This window comes from Vigna angularis, chromosome 4, assembly GCF_016808095.1.
Source record: "Vigna angularis cultivar LongXiaoDou No.4 chromosome 4, ASM1680809v1, whole genome shotgun sequence".
Classification (NCBI taxonomy): domain Eukaryota; kingdom Viridiplantae; phylum Streptophyta; class Magnoliopsida; order Fabales; family Fabaceae; genus Vigna; species Vigna angularis.
The window spans coordinates 29,482,964-29,507,424 of NC_068973.1; the positions used below are offsets into that span (position 1 = coordinate 29,482,964).

The 24,461-nt window shown below is 32.7% G+C and overlaps 2 protein-coding genes across 4 annotated transcripts; one reads left to right on the forward strand and one right to left on the reverse strand.

Annotated features, from left to right (window-relative positions):
* Window positions 1–366: 366 nt before the first annotated feature.
* Window positions 367–6,832, reverse strand: LOC108330433 (uncharacterized). Its single transcript, XM_052876513.1, has 6 exons — window positions 5,876–6,832; window positions 5,604–5,777; window positions 3,940–5,144; window positions 2,184–3,129; window positions 1,794–1,976; window positions 367–1,556 (listed from the first exon to the last, which is right to left on the reverse strand). The coding sequence occupies exons 1-6, from the start codon at window positions 6,735–6,737 to the stop codon at window positions 367–369; spliced, it is 4,560 nt and encodes a 1,519-aa protein (XP_052732473.1). The 5' UTR covers window positions 6,738–6,832.
* A 4,937-nt stretch (window positions 6,833–11,769) lies between these two features.
* LOC108331218 (26S proteasome non-ATPase regulatory subunit 12 homolog A-like) lies at window positions 11,770–14,807 on the forward strand. Of its 3 annotated transcripts, none has more exons than XM_052876630.1 (4): window positions 11,770–12,495; window positions 12,615–12,777; window positions 12,886–13,082; window positions 14,494–14,807. In XM_052876630.1, the coding sequence occupies exons 2-4, from the start codon at window positions 12,739–12,741 to the stop codon at window positions 14,567–14,569; spliced, it is 312 nt and encodes a 103-aa protein (XP_052732590.1). In that variant the 5' UTR covers window positions 11,770–12,495; window positions 12,615–12,738; the 3' UTR covers window positions 14,570–14,807. The 3 variants fall into 3 exon arrangements, with proteins under 3 accessions (XP_052732590.1, XP_017421353.1, XP_052732591.1); XM_017565864.2 differs by having other exon boundaries at window positions 11,770–12,488; XM_052876631.1 differs by having other exon boundaries at window positions 11,770–12,488; window positions 12,721–12,777.
* Window positions 14,808–24,461: the final 9,654 nt, after the last annotated feature.

Consider the following 24,461-nt stretch of genomic DNA (forward strand, 5'->3'; position numbering starts at 1 on the left):
TTAATAGAGATATATTAGTATTAAAAAAATATTTGTTTTAAACTTTTTTTTTAAATATAATTTTATAATTAATTTAATAAAAAAATACGTGGTTTACCTTAGCTCATACATCCATAGTTTTGAATTTTCTGTTGATTCAACTCTTGATTAGTTTGGTGTGATATTATAAATGGTTTAACCTATTGGAATCCCAATATTCTTTTGATCAGGAAAATTTGTCTGAATTGATTAAAGTGGTGAACCTTACTTGATCTGTTATTATAGCCTACGACTTAAACCACTTTATTATGTCTCAATTTAGAAATATATTATTACCCAATCCTAAAATCAGAATAAATTTATCCTTTAAGTAATGCCATTCAATAATCATCTTCCACTCCCCAAAGACGTGGAAATCTGGTTTAAGCAATCAAAAGCTAAATTGATGCCACTTTCAACACAAAGAACGGATGGTGCTGAGTTTATGAAGTTTTCAGTCTCTTCTGAAGACGAACTAACACTTTCCCATCCGTGTTTTCCCACAATTTGAAGTCCCTCAAGTTCTATTGCCACTTCTTTCATGGTGGGTCTTTCCTCTCCTTTCACCTTTAAACATCGATTTGCAATATTGGCAACTTCTTTCAGTTGCTCAACATCTGCCTCATGCAATATTTGGTTGTCCACAATGTTAAGTAATTGACCTGTTTTCATTGAAGAAACAAAGTACAGTGCAAGGTTTCTACTAGCCTCTGGCCTATCAAATGAAAGTGCCTTCATTCCTGTTACTAGCTCTGCCAGGACAACCCCAAAACTATACACATCACTCTTCTCTGTCAATTGGCTTGTGTGAAAGTATTCTGGATCAAGATACCCTAATGTTCCCTGCACCAGAGTGGTTAGTTGAGACTGATCAAGGGGGAAAATCCTTGATGCTCCAAAATCAGAAATCTTTGCAATGAGATTATGATCAAGAAGAATATTTGTAGTTTTCACATCTCTATGTACGATTGGTGTACAAGTAGCTGAGTGCAAATAAGCCAAGGCCCCAGCTGTTTCTGTTGCTATTCTCAACCTTGTTTTCCATAAAAGTTTTAGAAAACAATTATGATCATGAAGGTGCTCATAAATAGTACCATTGGGAATGAATTCATAAACAAGCATGGGAACTTCTGTCTCTAAACAACAACCCAAGAGTTTTACCACATTTTTATGATTGATTTGAGAAAGCACAATTACCTCGTTAATGAATTGTTCAATCTGATTCGGATCACTAATTTTAGACTTCTTAATTGCCACTGTTCTATTGTCTAGCAATACTCCTTTGTAAACTGTTCCTTGGCCACCTTGGCCAAGAATCTTGCCTTCATCAAAGTTGTCGGTGGCCTCTTCTAGCTCCTCTATAGTGAAGACTTTAGCCGTTTCAATAGACCCTTTATGCTTGATTATGTGTTGTTGTAAGAAAAGACCACCATTTTGGTGAAAAAAATGTTCTTTAAGTTTGATGATCTTTCTTTTCTTTGATGCCCAATACACATAAAAGCTTCCCACAAGCAGTGCTACTAGGCCTACACTCACACCTATGCATAAACAAAGAGAAACGTAATTAGTGTTTTCGTTATGTTGGCTCATCTTCAAAGTTACCAATGACATATACTGTAATGATAATTAACTTGAATTTCTTACTGTTGATTAGGATGAGAAATCTCTCAACAATATTGCTTGTATAAGTACAGCAGATGCAATATTATATACGTTGTTACATAATTAAGGATGAAATTTGTTGTGATTTACCAGACAAGAGTGTATATACTCACTCAGAGCAATTATGAGTATGATTTCTTTCCTTGAATTGATGGTAGATTTGTAAGTGCATCTTGTTCCATAATTTTTTCCATCTCCTTCAAACCCTTTTGGGCATAAACAGTTATAACCACCAGGAGAGTTACTGCATTTGGCCCCATCAACGCAATCGTTGGATCCCATGCATTCGTTAACATCTGCATTATAGTAACGAGTCAATCATGCATTCATTCATTATTCTTTCACTATCACCTTGCATTTTTTTTTGTCTAGTTTTAAGAAAAAACTTGTTTCTATTTATTGTACATTTAAAAGTTTAAGTGGTTATAAGTAAAACAGAAAAAGTAATGAACAACATATTAATTATATATATATATATATAGAATGCATTCAGCTACTAATACCTTCGCAACCATGAAGAAGATAGGGATTTCCCACGAAACCATTTGAGCAGCTGCAAAGGTAACCAGATGCCTCTACTGAATGGAAACATTCACTGTTCTCTGCCTTACACGCGTAACTGAAAGCCTCTTTCTTACCATCTTCGCACGTTTGGTTCTTAACCACCCAATCCACCGCAACGGGAAACGTGGTTTTGTCGAACTTGAAGAGATCCGTGGAGGAGAAATTATAGGCCCCATCTTCCACCAGAAACACATACCCGCACGGGTTGAAGTCTATTACATGCGTGTGCTTGAACAAACTCCCTGAACCGTAGGAGAAACTCGACAACCCGCGTGGAATCGAAGTCTCGCAACAACCGGTGCCGGAACAAGTGCCGTTTGTTTCGATGTCTTGGAGCCTGTTGCACAAGGAAATGCATCCCGTGGTGTAGTTCTTTCCCTCCAAATCGCTTCCCACCATTAATCCAAGCGTGTCACACCCAACTACAGTCAACCTGTTTCTGTTGGAAGAGACTTGAAAAGTTGTGAGGTTTAGGTCTTGAAATGATTGTCTCACGAGTTTGCCTCCGTCGGCGTAGCAGTCGCTGGCTACAGGCCATGAAATTTGCATGTGGCCGTTGAGTGAGATGTTAAGCACAGTTATATTGGTTTGTGGCAGGAAGAGGGAGTGTGATGAGGGAGAGGTTTGGTTGCAAGTAAGAACAAATGAGGCGTCTAAGGAACAAGTGTCGGAGATGCCGAAGGGGAAGGGAATGGTGACATCGCCACAGTTTGAAGAACAGTTTGGCCTTGATATGGCTTGAGTTTTAGATTTTGCAATAAGGAGGGCAACGAGAAGCACCTGCAGCAGCAGCTGCTTAGAGTGCACAGACATGGCTTTGTTTTTCAAGTTCTTGTAATGGACATTATCTCTTCTGCTATTGTAATGATGGTGGTTAGAGAGAATCTAAAGGGATCAAGAGGATTAACTCTGTTACTGCATTGGATGATGGATTCAAACAAGGCTGCATGCTCTACAATTTTAATATATCAATAATTATATTTATATACTTATAGAATATTTTTATTTTTCATTGTGTTCTTTCTCATTTCAACTGTTTTACTTTGTTTTTTTCATCATATTTTTCTTTCTTTGTTGTATTTTCAACCTTCCTAAGACCTTGATTGTGTCGATTTGTTAGCTAAGAGCAGGACAGCCGGCTGTGGAAGGCAAAAACTGATTAATGAAGGTATCTGCTAAAAAATAATTAATAAATTATCTATTAATTTGTATATACATTTAGCTCTTAATTTACTATATTTTTTACCTTTCACACATTTGTTATGTACGATTCAATTTATCGAGTAAATTCTATTAATAATTATAAAAATTCTTGCAAAAGTGAGTTCATTTGTAAGCAACATTGACAGATTTTAAATCAACAATTTTTTAAACCGAGTTCATGAATTAATTTAATTCTATGAAGTTACTGGTAATGATATGTTCATTCATTCATTTGTTTAAATACAAAAAGGGAAAGCATTTTCATTAGTAATAATCTGAACAATGGTGACAGAACATTCAATTGTACATCATAGCATTTGTCGAAGCACTTGCTAACGTTTCTGAAAATAACACTCATCAACAATACCTTATTACTTTTGATGCAGAACTGAGGGACGATGAATTAAAAAGCTTTATCGTGGCCATCATAATATGTATATATCGAATTCGAATTGGTCCATAGACAAAGCACCTCCAAGTAAGCACACTTCATCTACCATCCCATAACGGTGACATCACATCGTTGCAAATGGTATCATCCTCAGGTCCAGCACGTATAGCATAAGTATAATGACAATTAGCAGTGTCTCTTTCTGCTGAACCTGATCTTTCACCGATAACGTATTCTGCTGCATTCGATGTGGCATTAATCAGTGAAGTTGTTGCTGTCATGGTTTTGAGACTTTCCAATTCCATAGCAACTTCCTTCATGGTAGGTCTTTCCTCACCTCTAAGCCTCAAGCACCATTGAGCAATGTTAGAAACTTCCTTCACCTGCTCACTATTTCCCTCATTGACAAAATCCTCAACAATTTGGAACAAGTAATCATCCTTCACAGCCGAAAGAAAATACAACGCCAAATTCCTCTCCTCCTCTGGCATGTCAAACGAAAGTGCTCTTCTTCCAGTTAGCAACTCAGCAAGTACAACACCAAAACTATACACATCACTTTTCTCAGTTAGTTGACTGGTCTGAAAGTATTCAGGGTCAAGATACCCAAGAGTTCCCTGAACCAATGTTGTCAACTGACACTTATCACGTGGAACCAATCTAGAGGTTCCAAAGTCAGAAACCTTAGCCGTGTATTTGTCATCTAAGAGTATGTTAGTTGACTTGAAGTCCCTATGGATGATCGGTATGGAAGCTGAAGAATGCAAGTAAGCAAGCACACCAGCTGTTTCTGCTGCTATTCTTAGACGTGTTTCCCAGGGAAGTGTGGTGTTTTCATTGTGAATGTGATCAAAGAGTGTTCCGTTGTTCACAAATTCATAAACTAGCAGTGGCATTTCTGTCTCCAGACAGCAACCTAGGAGTTTGACCACATTTCTGTGGTTAATTTGGGAAAGTACAACCACTTCATTGACAAATTGTTCAGTTTGGCTGTGATCTACTAGTTTTGATTTCTTTATGGCAACAACTTGGTCATTTGGAAGAATTCCCTTATAAACTGTGCCGTAGCCTCCTCTGCCAATGATTCTGCTCTCGTGAAAGTTTTCAGTGGCTTTCTTCAGCTCTCTTGCAGTAAATATTTTAGCTCTCTCAGATGATCCCTCCATCTTTGAAATCTGCTGCTCTAACATTAAGCCACCATTTCTCTTAAAATATCGCGCTGAGAGACTCGCCCGTTTTCTTTTACGAAATATATGGTATAGCCAACCGCTACCAGTTAACAACAGCACAAGGCCTATGCCAGTTCCTACATTGAAAAAGTTGCTTATTGGATCAGTCTTTAATTTTGTTATGGTTTCGGAATCATGTCATTCACGTATATCCTCGAATTATTTAATTTAAAGGTCACTTTCCCTATAACTTTATTTTCGGTAGCGGATACTATTCATGACACTCCATACCATCTACTTGCAAACAAATGTCACTTCTATTTCTAAGATTTGGCGAGCTGTGAATTAAGATTTCCCTTATGGAATATGTACTGACATAAAGTTGCAAAACGTCAAAACTTTTAGCGTAAAAGCAATCAAAAAGACAAATCAATAGACTACAAGTGAAAGAAAATAAAATCAAACAGATCAAATATCTCAAAAATAATGGAGCAAAATGCACATGTTTTTACATATGCCTTGCTTTACTTTTGTATTTGTCTTGTTATCTTCTTTTCACTGAGTACTACTATGTAAACCAAACAAATAACACGTACCTATCACAATCTCGTTAACCACATGTTGTAGATTCGAGACACAGCCACTTCCGCCTTTTCTGCCATCTCCCTGGTGCTTCCTGGTCTTGGGACAAGAACAATTATAGCTCCCGGGTAGGTTAATGCAAATGTCTGAACAATCATTTAGACTCGGATTGGCACACTCATCAATATCTAGTGAAGAAATAGGCAAAAGAAGTTAATATTTCTTTCATTTATCAAGAAAACAAATTACATTTAGACTAATCACATGGAGGGAACATAATCCATACCTTGGCATCCACCCTGAAGGTATGCATTTCCCACATAACCTTCTAAGCATCCGCAGAGGTACCCGGGTCCATTTTGAGAATCAATACATACGCTATTTTCTTGGCAAACATAACTAGTCAAATTATTCTTAGCTTCTTCACATGTTAGATTCCCAACAGCCCAATCAAGCACTGTGGAAACTGTTCTTCTCTTCTGCAGTTTGATGAAGTCATCCGTGGAAAACTCGAAAGAGTCTTCTTCCACCAAAAGAGAGTAGCTACAAGGAATATTCATATCCCTATGAAGCATATTTGATCTCAGGACACGAGCTTCATATGCCAAAATGTTTTTTGGGATGGAGGTTTGGCAGAAACCAATGCCAAACCGGGATCCATTGGTTGAACTTTCTACACTACTACAAAGAGAGAAACACCCTCCAGCAGAGTAGTTTTTCCCAATTGTTGCATTGATGGTTGAAAGGGTGTCGCATCCAATTCCTACGAACTTGTTTTGGGTGTAGGAGAAGGGGAATGCTTGCAAAGTCATAGATGAATTCCCTGAATCCACTAGCACACCCTTTTCATCATAGCAGACATACGCTACTGGGGATTTTACCCGCAAATGGCCATTCAATGACAACTCTAATACCTCAATAGTTTTTGTCACATTCCACAGAAATAGTTTGGGAGGCCTGTGACTTGTGTTACAAGCAACATAAAAGTTGCTGTTCATGTAACAGTCCTCAATTGTACCAAATGGATACGGAATGCTAACGCTTCCACATTTTTTTTGGCAGCTCGGATGAATTGTTTGTGACGCAGCTGAGATCATTACTAAGCAAGCAACTAGCACAACTTTTGTACTGTCTCGTGCTGAAGTCATTGCTTTATCCAATTCATCATCAAAAACTGAGATTAAGCAACAGCTAACTCGGCCAAAAATTTTGAATTGCTCAAACCTTAGGCCGTAGAAGTCAAGCTTCCATGGTTACTTCGTTTTTAACTATAGTTGGATTTGTCTTTTGGTTTAGGAGAATAAATATCTCTTTGATACCTTCTTAGCTAGGATTCTATTGGACCTACAATTCTATTTTTCTTTTAGAGAACTACTATGTAGAAGAATCATTGTCGTGGATAGTTAACATTACAGATAAGAACTGGATTAGTGATTGCGCCAAGTTTTTATATTGATAAACGACTAGAGTGGGGGACCGGGTGTGAAACTTTTCTCTAGTGTATTTTGGAGTCAGTAAAGGTCATCTGAGAAGTTTAATATCCTTTGGTAACATGGTAAAGGCAACGTTGAATTCTTGTATTGTTCCGTAGTCCTATGAAATTTAAGAGGCGGTTGCTATTTCAAACATTGGCCTTTCAGGGGAAAAAGAAAAATGAATTCTAGGATTCCAAGTTTTCAAGGTAATTGACCAGTTCAGTTGCTTTCCTGTCTAAGGTGAGTTCGTCTTACGGTCCAATACAAAAGAGAAAAATGTTTGGGCTCGACATAGAAAAAGATATGTGTTGGTATATGATGAATACACAGGTAAATATTAGTAGCTCAAAAGGAGACAGGACACGTAGTCATGATGTAAAATTGATTCTTTGTATTTACATTACTTTCTCTCTTAACACTCAAGAAGATCTAATTTTCTATAAAGTTCCTTTAACAACATTCTTGATTGTGAGTATGCCAACCATGTTGAGAAACTTCATTTTATTCTAAAAGGAATGTTCCAAGACACCGTCATATATTGCATTAAAATGTTTTCGAGACGTGGATACAAATTGACTCTAAAAATTGGTGTTACACACGTTTTACAAGATTGTGTATTTTATTTGTTATTGAATTCTCACTATTAATTATTTTCTCTGATATTTTTTTATTGTTGTGGAGTTATTACATAAATTTGAAGCAACACAACATTTAGGTTCACATTCTAACGGTAATTTGTGCAACTCTAAAGAGCTGGCTTCTAATATGGTCAAACTTAAAGAGGTTTGATAATAGACATTTTGTTTGTTGGCAAAACAATATGCGTTTACTTCTTACAATTTTCACTATTATAAAAAGTGAAATCATGATGTCTTCTAATATTGGTTATTTAAGGATTGGTGTTAGAAGTGAAGTAAGTAACTTATTATTCAAGATCGGTTACATAAGATCTGATGTTAAATAGTACTTTTAATATCGAGTGCTTGCATACTCAATATTTACCTTTTATTTTTATGAGTCTTCAACGTCCATTACACGATGAATTAAGATACTTTTAGCTTGATTGCCTATATAGTGATGTTAAAAGGTATATAAAACCTCTCATGAGTTCTCATAATCTTCTCAATGGTGTTCTTTTTGTCCTCTTCATAGGTTTTTTTTAAGATATTTATCAGAGAGATTATATATATATCATTTGGTGTAGGAAAAGCTGTCCGTACATGACACGTGAAAGATATCAAATTTACCCCATAATTCTTGACTTTCCCTTACCTTGTTCTCTACCAACCCTACTCAAGGTTTCTCTTGGATTTTGATGTAGGTTCAGAGTCCTAAAAATGAATTATTACACAATGCATTGGTGTTTTAAATATTAAATTAATTATAGATTAGTATATATTAATATATTCTTTGTTATTATTTTATATTTTGGTATATAATAATTATTATTCTTATAAGAATATTTAAATAAAATTAAGATTCAAGTTTACACTTACCACTAGTAAAAAAAGTTTCTAACTCGCACATTACGCTTCGGTTTGTTTGAAACTGAAGCTTATCAAAACGTGATAGCAATTTCGTAATTTTTGCAAAACTATATGTCTCAGTTCAATTGGAACTGATGTCTAAAGGGTATATTGTCTTAGTTCTCTGATCAATCGAGGCAAAAAACTTTGTTTTCTCACTGCAAATCAGACTTTTCACCTACCAGCTTTTTCAAAATAGGCCTATTATCTCTATTCTGTGTAGAACCGAGGCAGGATGTCCTGCCAAAATCTGACAACCTCTGAATTTGAACGTTTCAAATCCATTTTGTCAACCTCTACTTCCTCGGTTCCATTTGAACCGATGTCATAAGGCCTTTATGCCTCGGTTTAACTGCGAACCGATGCCTATAGTTAGAAATATCGTTAAATTTTTCCATTTATAATTATATTTTGAATTTTTTTCTAAAAGTTTTACGCCTTGGTTGTCTTTAGAACCGAGGTAGTATAGTCTTATTGCCTTGCTTAACTACTTAACCGAGGTAATAACTTCTTCGATTTTTAAAATTCAGACTTTTCATTCTCCCCTTTCATTCTTTCATTTCCTTCTCCCCTTTCATTCGTCCCTTTTCATTCTCCCTACCACAAGCTTCTCACCACCACCATCCTTAACTCGCACTAGTCAAACTCAACCTCAGACTCAGCTACGAATTGTTGCTTCTCATCTCGCGCGAATAGCTCGCAGGTGTTGCCTCCACCACTGGTTGTCGCCGCTACCTCCACAACTGGTCGTCGCTGCTGCCTCTACCACTAACCGTTGTCGCTGCCTCCACCATTGGTTGTCGCCGCTACCTCCACTACTGGTCGCCATGATAAAAAAATTTAACCTATTGTTCCAAGTTGTTGCCTCTACTTGTCTCGCGCGAACTATGTTGTTTGTTGTTGTCATTGGTCGTTCACCGTCGCCACTAGTTGTTCGTCACCGTCTTCGGTCATTCGTTGTCGCCTTCGACTATTCATCGTCGTATTCGGTCATTCATTGCTGCCTTTGACCGTTCCTCACGGTTTTTCATCACCTCCTCTGCTGTCGTAGATAAAAACGAAAAAAAATTATTTTGAATGGCAAAAGTCCGCAATTTTTGAAAAAAGAAAAAGAAAAAGGCATCTACTGCCTCAGTTTGAAACCAACCGAGGCAAAAGGCCCCTACATACTGTCTCAGTTTTTGTCTTGCATGTATATATCTCCTCGGTTCAAGAATCGCTACATATAGACGAAAATAACCGGTATCGTTTCCCTTCACTACACTAGTGTACTTATATATTAAAAATTGATCTTATTTCTAGTAGATGTAGAACTTTCGATATAAGCTCTAACAATGGTCTCACCCTGAGATATATACATCTCGATCGTGAGAATGATATGTCCAAAAATATAAATTTCGTTAGGATAAACTCTAACAATGACTTTGATATCATATTAAGAAGTGAACTTTAAGCCTAACTCAACTTCACAAAATCGATTTGTAAGATGAAATTTGCACAAACTTATATAATATAAATTAGTCTTATATGTGATCGATGTGGAACTTTCAACTTAAAGATGATGAGATTATGAGTTTATAAATTTATTTAATGGATAGCAATTTATAGTTCATAAATTTTAAAGTTTCACATCGATCACATATAAGACCAATTTTGAATATATAAGTAGGTACAAACTTCACCTTACAAATTGATCTTGTAAAATTGAATTAGATTTAAAGTTCACTTTTTAACATAGTATCAGAGTTATGAATTAGAGTCTTTCCTAATAAAATTTGTTTATTGGTATTGATATCGAGTCACTTATTAATGTCTAGTTTTATTCATGAAATGTATATACATTGATATGAAAAGGATATATTGAAGTTCTACATCATCGAGTGAAGATAAAACAAATTTAATTATATAAATATGTATGAAAACCTCATTTTACAAAATTATATAACATTGAGTTAAATTCACTCTTAACTCTAAATAATGGTTAGAACAAACGTTTTGCTGGATAATAATTTAATTACTTTAAATATTGTTCTACAAAATTCTATCATTATATATCTGTGTATTGATACACAACCACCGAATCTGATTTTGGATTGGGCGTATAATGTGTTATTTGCCTGAACTTCATGAATCATTAGCAGCATTCTATCCATGAAAATTATGTGGTTGATTTGGTTGAACAAAATTACAACTAAACAAAACTTACCCCATAACCATTTTGATTCCACCCACAAATCACATACAACAAAAAATCACAGCTCCTCACCTTTGCATCTGACCCACCTTGCATGTGAACATATATCTCCTTCCCAAGCCATCCTATCCTAGCTATCGACATGCTTCCAACCTTCAATGCTAACATGTTATTATTATTATTATTATTATTCTTCAAATTTGTTAATGGTGACAAGAGTTTTGCGGGTTCTGAATAAGGTTTGGAAAAATTGTCACTTTCTTAAAATTAAGCAAACATAAAAGATATTATAGTACTCTACTAGAGAATTGTGTTTCAAAAACGAAATATAAAGACCACAATATTTGTGTCTTAATCAGAGACAGAAACTGAGATAAATTTTAATAGCCAAAGGCAAAATGAAAAAAAAAAATTGCATTTCAAAGACGTAATAAAAACACGGAAACGTGCACTACACAAATAAGCTAATATAGTAGAGGTTATTTTCTAGGGGTTTATATTAATTTATGAGGTTTTAATAAAAAGCCGCAATTAAATTTTCGGGGTGTATGCATTGGCCCAAAAAACATTCGTGAGCCCAATTAGTTGGTTTATGAAGATAGAAGAATGGATGTTGCTACCTACACCATCATAAATTTCTTCTTGCACCACCCCATTTTACAATTATTCTTAGTGAAAATTGAATTACCTTAATTAAAACATTAAAAAAAATAAACCAAAATGAAAGATTCAACATCCGTAAGCCAAGCCAAACGGATATAAATATTCGTTTAAGCCTCCATATCCGTCGTCTACTTCTATGTTTTGTTAATGTTTATTGATATTTTCACGAGACATTACATGGTAAAACACACAACTTTTTTTTAATAAGGTTTTAGTAGTTAATGAATTTTTTTCATTTTTTTCACATACCATCACACACATTTTATATATATATATATATAAAAGGGAAAGAGAAGGAGAAGAAGGGGATGGGTGTGAGAGTGAGGAAAATGGGAAAGAAAAGGAGAAGAGGAGAGGGGAGGTGGTGGGTGACGGAAATGGAAAAGAGAAAGAGAAGGGAGAGGGGAGTGTGGTGTGTGCTGGAATGAGGGTATAAAATTAGGGTTTTTAATTAAAAATATAAAAAGTTAATTTAAAAGTAAGAAGAAAAATTAACTTAGGATAATTTTGGAAAAAAGTAAATTGAGAGGTGCTGGAAGAAGGCCGTGGTGATGGAGGGAGCATCTTTCTAGAAGAATTAGGTCATTCATCCTGCTCCCTATTTTGCTTTTGATGAAGTTTTCAAACTAAAAAGACCAACAGTCGTTCGCACACCATCGCGGAACCCATCGCCATTGACGCCGAAATTGGGAGTTGTCGAGTCCATCGCCATTGACGCCGCTACAGATATGGCTGTCGAGAGTTTTGAACCCGCCGTCGTTGACTCAACATCGAACGGTGAGCCCAACCAGAAGCGGAATAGAGAGAACAACAATGACGAAATTTGAAGAAGCAGAAGGTGGAGCGGGAAGAGGAAAGGAAACATTTGAACGGAGAGGATGAAGAAGAGAAGAAACCCTCGGGTCTCGTGAAATTGGGTTTCATAAGTTTCGCCTCTTCTGTGAAATAGGGTTTCATAAAGTTTTGCCTCGTCGTCTCCGTTGGCTACTGTGGCAGCCAAATAAGCTTTGTCTCCTCCTACGCCACGTTCATCGTCGACAGGTTTGAGGTTCTCTACGATGCATTGTATTGTTCTGACATATGCTTGGTCTGTAAGGTTCAAATAGTGATTTGAAGTTTAAACTCGTCATTGGTGTTATTTTCAACTTACCTGTTTTTGTCCATTAGGTTATTATCAAAGATATGAAGATAAAATTGCTCAGTGGGATGAACATTTTACTAGAAAATGGTATGAAGACTCAAGCTATTTGCTATACGTGTATAATATTAACAGGTTGAAACTTTTGGTGCCATGGCCAAGACCGAGAAGATTGCATTCATTCTTGAACAAGTATGAGACATTTTTCTGTGTTTCTTTCTTTGATTAGAGCAATAGCAGGTCATTCAGTTTTTGTGTTGCAATTCAGTAGCTGACATAAGAATATTGTATGTCTTTTAGGTTCGTTTGTGTCTAAACCGTGAGGATTATGTTCGTGCACAAATACTTTCTAGAAAAATTAGTCCAAGAGTATTTGATGCTGATACATCTAAGGAAAAGAAAAAGCCTAAAGAAGGTGATAATGTTGTTGAAGAGGCCCCTGCATATATACCTTCTTTGCTGGAGTTGAAGCAGATCTACTATGAGCTAATGATCAGGTAATTGAATATGTACTTTATGTTGCCCTACTTTTTCGTTCTATCATGATGCAGTTACAAATATTATGTCTTCCCTTGTATATTTGATATCTCTTTCCTTTCTATTTGAGATAAGTCCAATAGGTGCATTCTAGAAACATTGCTATTTGATATCAAGTAAAAAGTGAAAATTGCTATTTCGTTTGGGCTTCTAGAAACATTGCTGCTAGTCAGTCCAATAGGTGCATTCTAGGTCTCCAAAATAAGGCATATTTGCTATGACTGTTTACCTGCAATATGTGTTCACACTCTCTTAAGATCTCTTGCTTGCATTTGCATCAGTTTCTTTAAATACAATTTGGATTATCAGTACATCTAACAATTCATGCATTGTCCTTTTTAATAACTATATCTATGGAACTAACTTTTGTTGACCATTCTAGTGATTTGTTTCAATGGTATTTAAAGATAAAATGAAGATTGGTAAACACGGCCTTCTTTTCTTTTGCAACATGTTTAGATTTTATTCTCTCTGTGATGGTTTGGAAAGAAAATAATATGTTGAAGGGTTAAACCAGTCTTGTTACTAAATTTCGTAAGTTGAAATGGAAGAGTATAGAGAAATCACCTGTGTCTGTTTCTGTAAAGAGAACATACACAAATAACTACACGATCCAATTCTGGTTAACATGTATTTTTTTTTTTTGGTAAACCACATTTCTTCCATAATTTGTGGCATTCTAACTTTACAGCAGTGGTGGCACCTCTTCTACCCTTATGTTAGAAGTTTAAAATTATTTTATTCCCTTCCTTTTCGTGACATTGCCATGTTTCTGTTTAGCTTGAAATTTATAACATCTACTTTAATTATGAATGTCTTTATTTTTGGGGTTTTTTTTATCGAACATTTATGTGTTAAATAATTTATTTATTCTGTACCATAATCTCAAAATAGTGCAACGCTACTCTTTGTGGCCACCATAGTGAATAAGCTAAACTGCCTTTGGGATTCGTAACTGATTTCAGATTCAATTCTGTAACTATCTTTAGCTTATTATCATTTTTAGATAGGATGATCTTTGGAGTGGTGGTAGAGCCATTTAAAACTCCTGAGTGTTTGGTAAAATAACTGAAGTGGAAAAAAACTTTTTTTCATTAGTACAATTTGCAAGATATGAGATCATTGCCTAGGTTTTTTGTTTTCCATCTTATTAATAACAATTAATATTGTTCTGACATATGCTTGGTCTGTAAGGTTCAAATAGTGATTTGAAGTTTAAACTCGTCTTTGGTGTTATTTTCAACTTACCTGTTTTTGTCCATTAGGTTATTATCAAAGATATAAAGATAAAATTGCTCATTGGGATGAACGTTTTACTAGAAAATGGTATGAAGACTCAAGCTATTTGCTATACGTGTATAATATTAACAGGTTGAAACTTTTGGTGCCATGGCAAGACCGAGAGGATATATTGGGAGTAACAAGAGGAGTGTTGCTTACAAGTTAGATCCACTTCCACGGTGATTTCATGGTGCAAGGACCAGTATTTGTGACTGAGGCTGGAAAGAAAAAAAAATTGTATATCTGTTTCATCCATTTTGCTGCTGCAAACAATTCATTTATTCACTTGTATCATAGTAGTTACTGTATAGAGACAGACCAATTCTTTGTAAGATTAGATCAGAGTTGCTTGCTGTTGTAGAAAACAAAGTTATCCTATTATTGAGAAGATTTTTTTGTGTGAAGTAATCTTATAAAATATAGTCAAAACTGTAGAAGACAAGAAAAGTGACAAAAATAGTCACAACAGTGACCTAACATGCAGAGTTCCTCGAGAGGCACCCATTCAGCTATAGGACAAAACAACAAGGTGTTAATTACGAGACACGAGAAAGGTGGGATTTGGTTTCCTTTTTGGTACGAAAATAGGGGCGGTTTCCGGGAACCCCGGATAGTTCCGGCGGTTCCAAAACACTAAAAATAAGGGCAGTTTTGCAGAAAATCGCCTGTAATTTTGTGACGTTGTTTCAATGATTTTTATAATCACGAAAAACGTATTTTTTAGGGTTAAAATCCCGTAAAAAAATAACCCCTATTAAAATTGCAAATTTTTGTACCGGTGTGTTTCTATTATATTCTCTCTTCAAATTGTCTAAGCACTAAGGAATTCAGATTTTAAAATAGTCTCTCTCAGTATCTTTCGTGTTTTTAGAAAAAAAAAACAATTATAATATGTTAGAGTAGAAAAATGATATTTGTCTCTATTTCTTATAACAAAGTTTATATTAAAATCATTTTAACCATTTGATTAAATTCAAAGTATTTAATTAATGATTGTGCTCTGAGAAAGTAAAACCTCTTTAGAGAAAAAAAGAAAGAATTAGAAACTGATAAAAAGATTAATGATTCATTCTCTTCATTGGCGACGTACATATTCGAAAGATATTAAATGCTAAGCTTAAGTTTAGTTGGAATAGATAGAAAGATTAATTAAAAAAATTTAACCAATTTGATCATTCCGAAAATAAACCATTCCATTCTCATAATAGTTTCAATCTTCACTATTTAATGACAAATAATGTATAATGTAATTAGTATTAAAGTATAAAATTAAAAATAAAAAATATATATATATATATATATATATATATATATATATAATTATTTTCTCTCTTAAATTTCACTCTCTGATAATTTTCATGTTTTCTTTTTATCTTTACTCACCTTTGTCTTACACACATTGGATTTACCCTAGCCTTCACTTTCCCAAAGATTTCTGCTACCTTCGTCCCACTCTTCGTGCATGCAGCTCCCGTAGATCTTCGCCCTTCTCATGGCCCAGCCTACGGTGTCGTCTTCTTTTATCTTCCTACAGTGTAGGGTTTTGAAAGTGTGGATATTCACCACCTCGGGCTTTCTCTTGTTTAGTTCTTTGTCTTAAAGTTTTAACCATTATGCTCCTGTTTTTAACTTTGTCATGTCAGAGTTAGAAACTCCCTAATAGAAATGGCAGAACTCGAAGGTAAATAGGCGTTGAGGGGAATTGGTTCTTTTTCTTCAGCAAGTTTCTAATAGAATGATGGAACATGAGAATTTGAAACCCTAATTGGGAGTTTTGATAAATATTATGATTCTGTTTGAGCCTATTGATAACTTTTTGACAAGTATACCAAATCGTTACAAGTAATACAGTGATAAGTAAAAATGTATTGTTCTCCCAATGGAATTTGAGTTACGTATTTCAATGAAAATTATTTATCAAGATCAATTACTGATGATATTTGTGATTTCAACTTCGATTTAAACATGAAATTTACAACGTAAACAATTAAGATTTAAAAATGCAATAAAAGATCACTGGAATTGGTCTTTGACTAACATTACAGTAAGATCCTGAACAACATATATTCTCTGATCAAGCATTCACATGAGAGTATCTTGATTTAATTCCTTAAAACAAGTTCTAAAATTATCCATTGAATTATTAATTCCTTAATTAATTCATCAGATAATTTTGCATTAAGTTCAGATGTTAAGAATGACCAGAAGCACATAACTATTCCTAACGTAGTTACTTTTAGTTTCTTTTCTTACGTTTCTGGTTCTAAAAATACTTCCCAGTACAAAAGAACTTTTAAAGAGATTAATACTTCCGTATAATCAAAAGCAAGTCAAGAAAAGAACAAGAACAGAAACATATATTGCACAGGAAATTTACATTAATGTTTCGTCATACAACCAATTCCAATGAACAGAAAATTTAGTCTATCCTAGACATCTCAAACGTACTCTTTACAGCAATTCCTTGCAGAAAGTGAAGTCTTGATGTCTTGAAAGGTCTCCTGATCGTCTCCTGAATTCTCCAGTATTTTTCTGGCTATTTTCGTGTGTCCCATACGAATTTCGTGTAACTGCTGCCTCTCAACTGATGTTATTTGCACAGCGCACAAGTAATGGTGCGCTATGCAAATTTCCGTTTCCTGGTATTGCGAGTTTTGGCTTGCGTTATGCGAAACTTGGCTGACAGCTCCCAACTATACATCCTTTCCTGTACAATAATTTACAAAACAATCTACTTCCTATTACAACATTTCACTGAGTAATAACATAAATAATTAGAAGATTGAGATCATTTATAAGTGTAAAAACAACTCTTTTTCACACTTATCACCTATGCCATTGAGTTTCTTCTCTAACTCGAAGGTAAAATATGATTGCAGTGGTTTTTGATTCCATTGAGTTTCGTGCTGGTTTTAGATTTTTTATGTTGCTTTGTTTTTTACTTTTGGTTCGTTTTTTTGGTGTTTTTACCTGCTTGGTGGTCTTCATTAGCCTAGATTCCATGTCAGGCTTTTGTTATCAAGATGGTTTTAGCTAGGGTTGTGCCAAAAAAAGAGGTTCAAACAGAACTGAACTCGTTTAAAGCTAAATTAAATCCAGTACGGAGTGGACTGTTTACTTTAAACAAATCTAGTCCACAGTATCCAAATCTATTATACTTTTATTGTCTCCTGCCATATGACACCAGCACACAACATTTTACGACGTGTGATGAATATTTACAAATTTTATGGTTTTCTTTTTTCTTCTGTAAATGGATTAATTTAAATAAATCCACATTTATTGTTCCTAATTGCAAAATATATCATAAAAATCAAAGAATAAGCATGTCATTCAAAAAACATCTTTACTTCTTTGCATTATTACATTTAACTTATACAAGAGAAATCTACTATCTACTATGTATACAAGAAAAAACACCATTTCTAATATCTACTATCTTATATATATAAAAGAAAAAACACAAATAATTAAAATACATTATTAACTCCATTTCTTATGTTGACACATGTTTCTTTTAATGATTTTTTTTCTTTTTACTTTTACATACTAACTAATTTATCAACATATTTAATTACTTTTCTTAATCTAAAAAAGTCACTCAATAAATACTTATACTACCTTTATATAGATTTACAAAATTGTCACTCATTAAATACTTCTACAGTTTTTCTTCATTTATGAAAATGTTACTTATTAAATACCTCTAGTATTAATATATTATTATTATTTGTATTATTTTTATTCTCATTATGACTAATTTTATTATTATTATCATCATTATTATTTATTACTATTATTCTTATTCTTATTATTATTAATTTTATTGTTATGATTATTATTATTATTATTATTATCATTATTATTTGTATTATTAGTATTAAAATTATTATTGTTATTATTAGTATTATTATTAATATTAGTATTTGTCTTAGTATTAGTATTATTATATGAATTAATATTAATATTAGAATCAGTGATATTAGTCTTAGTATTGGTATTAACATTATTTTTTTTTATTATTGTTATTATTATTATTATTATTGTTGTTGTTGTTATTATTATTATTATTATTAATATTATTAATAGTATTAATAGTAGTAGAATTATTATTATTATTATTATTGGTATTAATATTATAATTGGTATAAGTATTATCAGTATTAATAACATTATTAGTATTATTTTTTATACTATTGGGTCTATTAGGTCTTAGTCGTTATAGTAAATCACAAGTTTTGCTACTACCAGCTCAAAATACGTATTCGTCTAAGTTTTGCTAGTACTAGCTAAAAATACATATGATTTCAATAAATGCAAGTTCATTGCTTGATATACATTAAAATGAAAAAAAAAAAAAAAAGTCAATCATCCATTATGATAGTGTCGGAATATGTTATCGACTAAATAACATGCAAAAATAATATAGTCACTTACACCTAACAAAGTACTTGGTCAACTATTTAAATTTTAAATATGACTGAAAGTAGACACTTTACTAATAATAATGAGTTATTGGAATATATTTTTCTCAATCTTTTATGAAGTAAAACGTATGACAATCTCCTAAATTAAAAAAGAAAAAAACAATTGATCTCTTGCTAAGACATAAATTCCTATACCTTTAATTACGAAAACTAACATATACTTGTCTTTCTTCTACATTTTAAGAAATAATTATATTTTATTTCACTTAAAAATAACTTTAAAAAAAGCACCCACAGCTATAAAAATAATTATATTATTATTATTATTATTATTATTATTATTATTATTATTATTATTATTATTATTATTATTATTATTATTATTATTATTATTATTATTATTATTATTATTATTATTATTATTATTATTATTATTATTATTATTATTATTATTATTATTATTATTATTATTATTGGTCTTCCATTTCGTAATATCAAGTACAAGTTGAAAAGTAAATGAAGTGTTGAATTTAATTAATATAAAACATTCAACCTATGAGATAATAATATTTCGATCAACAAGCATGATGTTGTTATATGATGAACCTTATTATTAAAAATTAAACTTTAGATTTTTATACATATATATATATATATATATTATGATTTTTTTTATCAACAAATTGTAATTTTTTTTTTTCAAATTTTCAGTTAGACAAAAAATTGATCTCTTAGTTTGTGGACCTAACATAAATTCAAGTTAAATAAAAAAAAACATTCTTCATTTTAAAATATAGGTTAAGTTATATTCTCAAATTATTTGAACTTAATTCACGGACAACCTATTCTGAGAGTTATATGTGTAAGAAAAAATTTAAACACTTAAATTTTTTATTTTTTTTTAAAGTTATATAAAAGTAAATAAATTAATTTTTCTTTATGAGAGGTAGGCTTAATTAGGAAATAAAAGGTAAACATCATTAAACGTGACCATGTAAAAAAGAGAGAGCGAGAAGGAAAGCAATTATAACGAGAAAAAGAAGAAAAAATTGAAAAATAAAAGTTGAGAAAAAAGATAGAGAAGAAATTATGTTTTTAGTAATAATAAGATGTGACTAAATTATTTTTGGACACGACAAAATTTGTTTTTGGTCGACTATATATCGATTTATTAAACCGAAATGTATTTGATTTTTACTTGTTTGATCAAAATAATATTATATTAATATTATTTATGATTAGTTAGAATAATTTTAGAATATAATTAAATTGTGTCATATTATATCTATCCAAATAAAAATTCATAAACAATAATTCAAATAACATGTTTTATATGATTGATTAATTACATTTATTAATTATTATATTTATTATTTACTTATACTGAGTTAAACTACAGAGTGTGTTTAAAAATTAAAGACTCAAAGTGACCTTAAAATTTTTACATGATTATTTGACCCTCTAATAACAAAAAGATAAAGTTACTATCATTACGAATTTGAATATATGAAAAATAGAAAACTCTTATAAAGGCAACGATCTTTGATTTTATTTTTTGGAGAAGCAGTCCTAGATTTTATGTAAGAGGTGTATTTTTTTTTTATTTTGGTAGCATTGAAGCAATAAAAGTTAGACACATGTTTTCATAGTGTATCGTTGCATTGGAAAAAATGTTTGATGATATTGTATCACTTATAAGGGTTCCTATTTTGCCATAGTTGCTGGGTAGATAGAGAGAAAATGTGGAGTAGAGTAGCAAGGTCTTTTGAAGAATCTGTCATCTCTGTACGTAATCCATTGATGTTTCAATCAATCACCCCGTCCCGTTATTCTTTCAGTTCATAAATAAAAAGGTAAAAAGTACGGAAAAAGGTTTGAGAATGGCAGCAAAGTGTCTGCTTGCAGTTTGTGTTTCAGATTGGTGACAAACTCTTTTTGGCGTATAATGGAATACAGTTCTCACGCCAAAATAGGCTCGAAATCACTTCTATACGTACACTGATATGATATATCTGCTTCAAAGTAACTTTTTTATGGCTATTATCTCCACTTTAAACTCTTACTGCTTCTTACCCAATGGATTTGGAACTGCTTCACTGGGATTGTGTTATATAGTTTCCTTTCTAAGACATCATGGGCCAAACATTTATCACTTACAGGGCAGCGATTGAAATAAACAAATTTGTAAAAGATGACAATGAACACCCCTGTCGTGTAGAGAGTATTCCACATTTGCTTTTCTGCTTTGGGTCATGTTTTGGCCGAGAGTATCTTTTGCACAACATATAAATATCTCATGTTTTTGGCCGACAGCATTCCTACATTCACCATAACTTTTTATAAGAAGTACCACTTATAATTAATAAATTTCATTTTATAAAGTTATAATTCGGTACTTTAACATCATGTTTATTGTTTAGAGGATTAGAATTTCCGCAGTGAAACCTTCAAGTCTATCTGATCATTTTTTCAAAAAGAGTAAGTTAATTTTCTACTCTTTGCTTTAGTTTCAAGTTTTTCAATGCATGTTATGTTTGGTTCTATCACATGTATGGTTTGAGTCTTATTTTAGGTTCTTTACTGATCAGTGATTCTAACAATGTATCTTAATCATGATTTTATTGTCTGTAGGTGTAGATAGAGCTCTTTGAGATGTGAAACCAGTATTGGGCTTCTAGAACAGTTTGGTCTTCTAAAAAGGTAAGGGAAGCTAGTGTGCATTCTTAAAATTTCAATTTACTAGTATGATCTGTGATTGTTTGGATGATAGGATGATTTAATTGTAATTGTGATATATGTTCTAGTATTCATTGTGTTTGGATGATGCTTGAATGTTCGGTATGATGAGGTTTTTGATGTTATTGTTGTGATGAATAGTATGTTATGAAGTTCTATTGATGATTGGAATTAGATGCCATGTTCAAGGGGTTGTGAGTTATCAAAGTTATGGGTTTTGTAGTTAAAAGTATAGGTTTTGATAGGCAAGTTTGTGACATAAGGGTTTAATTAATAAATCTGGTATTTCAAGTCTATTTTCAAGTTAATTAAACTTATTGGGACTTAGAGATAGTAAAAGTAAGAGTTAGAAATAGGTGTTAGTTAATAAGGTGATTTTAGAAGCTTTTAGGTTTAATTTTAGAGGTTTAATAGGTAGAAATCTAAAGGAAGCAAGTTTGATATAAAATTGAGGTTTAAGGTATGTCTTGTAGTTATAATAAACTTGTTTAGATGTAAGTTAAACCATGAATCTGATATGGAGCTGTTATTGGTTAATATATTGTTTTTCTATTGCGTTTTAGTCAAAATTGGAGATTGTAACAAGTGAAAACTTTAAGTATAGAGGTTGTGATTAAAATGAGATTTTTGGGGTATGTTATTGAATCCATTAGGACTTGTTCAGACCTTTAGGCTATGTTCACATCAACAGATTGGACTATTTAAGAGGAAAGGCTAGGACAAATTTGTGAGATACATTGCATTCGTTTCAGTCGATATATGAAGATGAATTTGAGCTAACTTGCGGGATATGCACATTTTCATCATCCCGCTAATATGCTCGGATTTGCGGTGATGTTAATTGAAATCTCAACTTTGCCCTCCACTATTTTTAAAATACCATGTAAAAATGCAAGCAATTTGATTCCAGAGGTTGGAGATGATGACCAAGAATGAAGGTTGGTCTATAGTGATTCAAGGTTGATGGTTGCTGCCATGTTGAAGATGAAGAAGGTGAATAACAAATCTTGAAGAAGAGTTGTATTTGAGTATTTGATTCCAGTAGAAAGAACAAATGCAACTGATATGTGTATTCAGTTCTCATAAACTTGTATTCGGTTCCATACACCCCTTATTCGATTCCACTACACCCTTTATTCGATTCCATGGTGATTTATCCAATTCCATGAGTTTTCACACCTCTCCATATGCTTTCCTCCATGTGTTGATGTTTGTCCATGCATTAGCCCTAGCTTTTCTTCATCTCCTTAGTTTTATTATTCAAAAACAACTTTTTACTTTATGTCTCTTTTACTTCCATCTAATGTATATTTTTGCATGTATATTTTACTTCTAATAATAATAATAATACAATTTTAAAAATTAATTTTTATTTTTTCTCTCTTTATAATAATTTTTACAATTATATATAATATTAACAATTATCATTTTATATTACTTTTACTACTAAGGGTATTTTGGTAATCTTCAATTTCTATCAATTAAACCATTTTTTATCTGTCACATCGGTCAAATCCTACACTAATTTTCACAAATTTTACTTTCAAGTTCACTCTCACTCACCTCCAAATCCACTCAAATAAACAACAATTAATTCATCCTTAAATCTCCTCAAATTCATCAACTCACTCTCCCTCAAATCTATCTTTCAAAGTAAACACAACCTTAGTTTGCAGAATTTGGTGTTACAAGGTGTGGAATCGAGTTTGGGTACTTTTGTAGTTGTCGAATGGTCTAATGCACATTAGGTCTAATGATCAAAGGGGTACTTGGTTTTACCTATAAATGTGTTTTCACATCAACTCTAATGTTTAAAGACCCAACTTGATCAATCGAAATAAGTCTCAAAATATAGGATGATGTCAACTCGTGTGGCGCTAAGTGCCCCTTTCTGGGTGCCTGAGCGCTACTTTCCAATGGCCCTAGCATTAAGCGCCCCTTTCTGACGCATGAGTGCCTCTTTTCAGTGGGCTTGGAACTAAGCACCCTTTAGTCTTGTGTGTTTAAGGTTGTTTTGTGATCTTTTGATGGACTTTTCCTTGTACTTTGACGGATACTTAGTAATATCATGTGATTGCTTGCAATATTTATATGAGACTGTATATATGATGAAAAATTGTGGAAATGAGTTCTAAGGAGAAACTTCTTATTGGTGGTTTCAAGTGTTGTTAGTATGAATGGACGAAGTTAAGTTGGGGTTTATCCTAACGCTCTAATGATCATCCGAGCTCAAACAGAGATAGATGAGTCATGCGATGATAGTAATAGAAGGTCCTAGTTTGAGGGTCTTTCTCCATTTGGTAAAGAGCGTTTTAATGGACTAATCTTGTGTGGTAGCTTTGATTGGGTTAGCTACTCCACCACACAGGTATTATTATAACTCGACATTCATACTATATTTGGATGGTCATGTTTAGGTCTATGGCATGATTAGGATGATTGTTTTACTTTGGTTGAAATGTGATGTACGATGCAATATTAATATATCTTGTTGGTTTCTTTTTATCATTAGCTTACCCTTGTTTTTATTTTTGTCTTTGTTTGTTTGTCTGTGTTTGTTTGTCTGTGTTTGTTCTCTCTTTTACAATGATCACCTTAAATTGTGTGAGCTTAGGATAAACGTCTTTCCAGTTATCAACGCAAAGTTGAAGGTAAAACAACATAGATAGGTCTTTGTTTTTCAAATGTATAGTATCTTCTTCTTTGAAAATTGGTAGTTTTTCTTTAGTATCTTTTTTGTAACTCTTATTTTAGTGGTTTATGCTATTCAAAATAAAATGTTACAAATTTAGGGTAAAAATTCAACACATAATCAATATCAAGCATTCAACCTTATAGTAAAATAATATAGAAAATAAAATAAAATTATAATAATAGTAAATATTATTATTTTTT

Excerpts from the sequence above, each read along its gene's own strand:
- LOC108330433 (XM_052876513.1), bottom strand. The coding sequence starts at position 6,737 with ATGACTTCAGCACGAGACAGTACAAAAGTTGTGCTAGTTGCTTGCTTA. Across the intron at positions 5,778-5,875 it reads CCTTCAGGGTGGATGCCAAG|ATATTGATGAGTGTGCCAAT; the intron begins GTATGGATTATG and ends TTTCTTCACTAG. Across the intron at positions 5,145-5,603 it reads GGTTAACGAGATTGTGATAG|GAACTGGCATAGGCCTTGTG; the intron begins GTACGTGTTATT and ends TTTTCAATGTAG.
- LOC108331218 (XM_052876630.1), top strand. The coding sequence starts at position 12,739 with ATGGCCAAGACCGAGAAGATTGCATTCATTCTTGAACAA. Across the intron at positions 12,778-12,885 it reads TTGCATTCATTCTTGAACAA|GTTCGTTTGTGTCTAAACCG; the intron begins GTATGAGACATT and ends TATGTCTTTTAG. Across the intron at positions 13,083-14,493 it reads TACTATGAGCTAATGATCAG|GTTGAAACTTTTGGTGCCAT; the intron begins GTAATTGAATAT and ends TAATATTAACAG.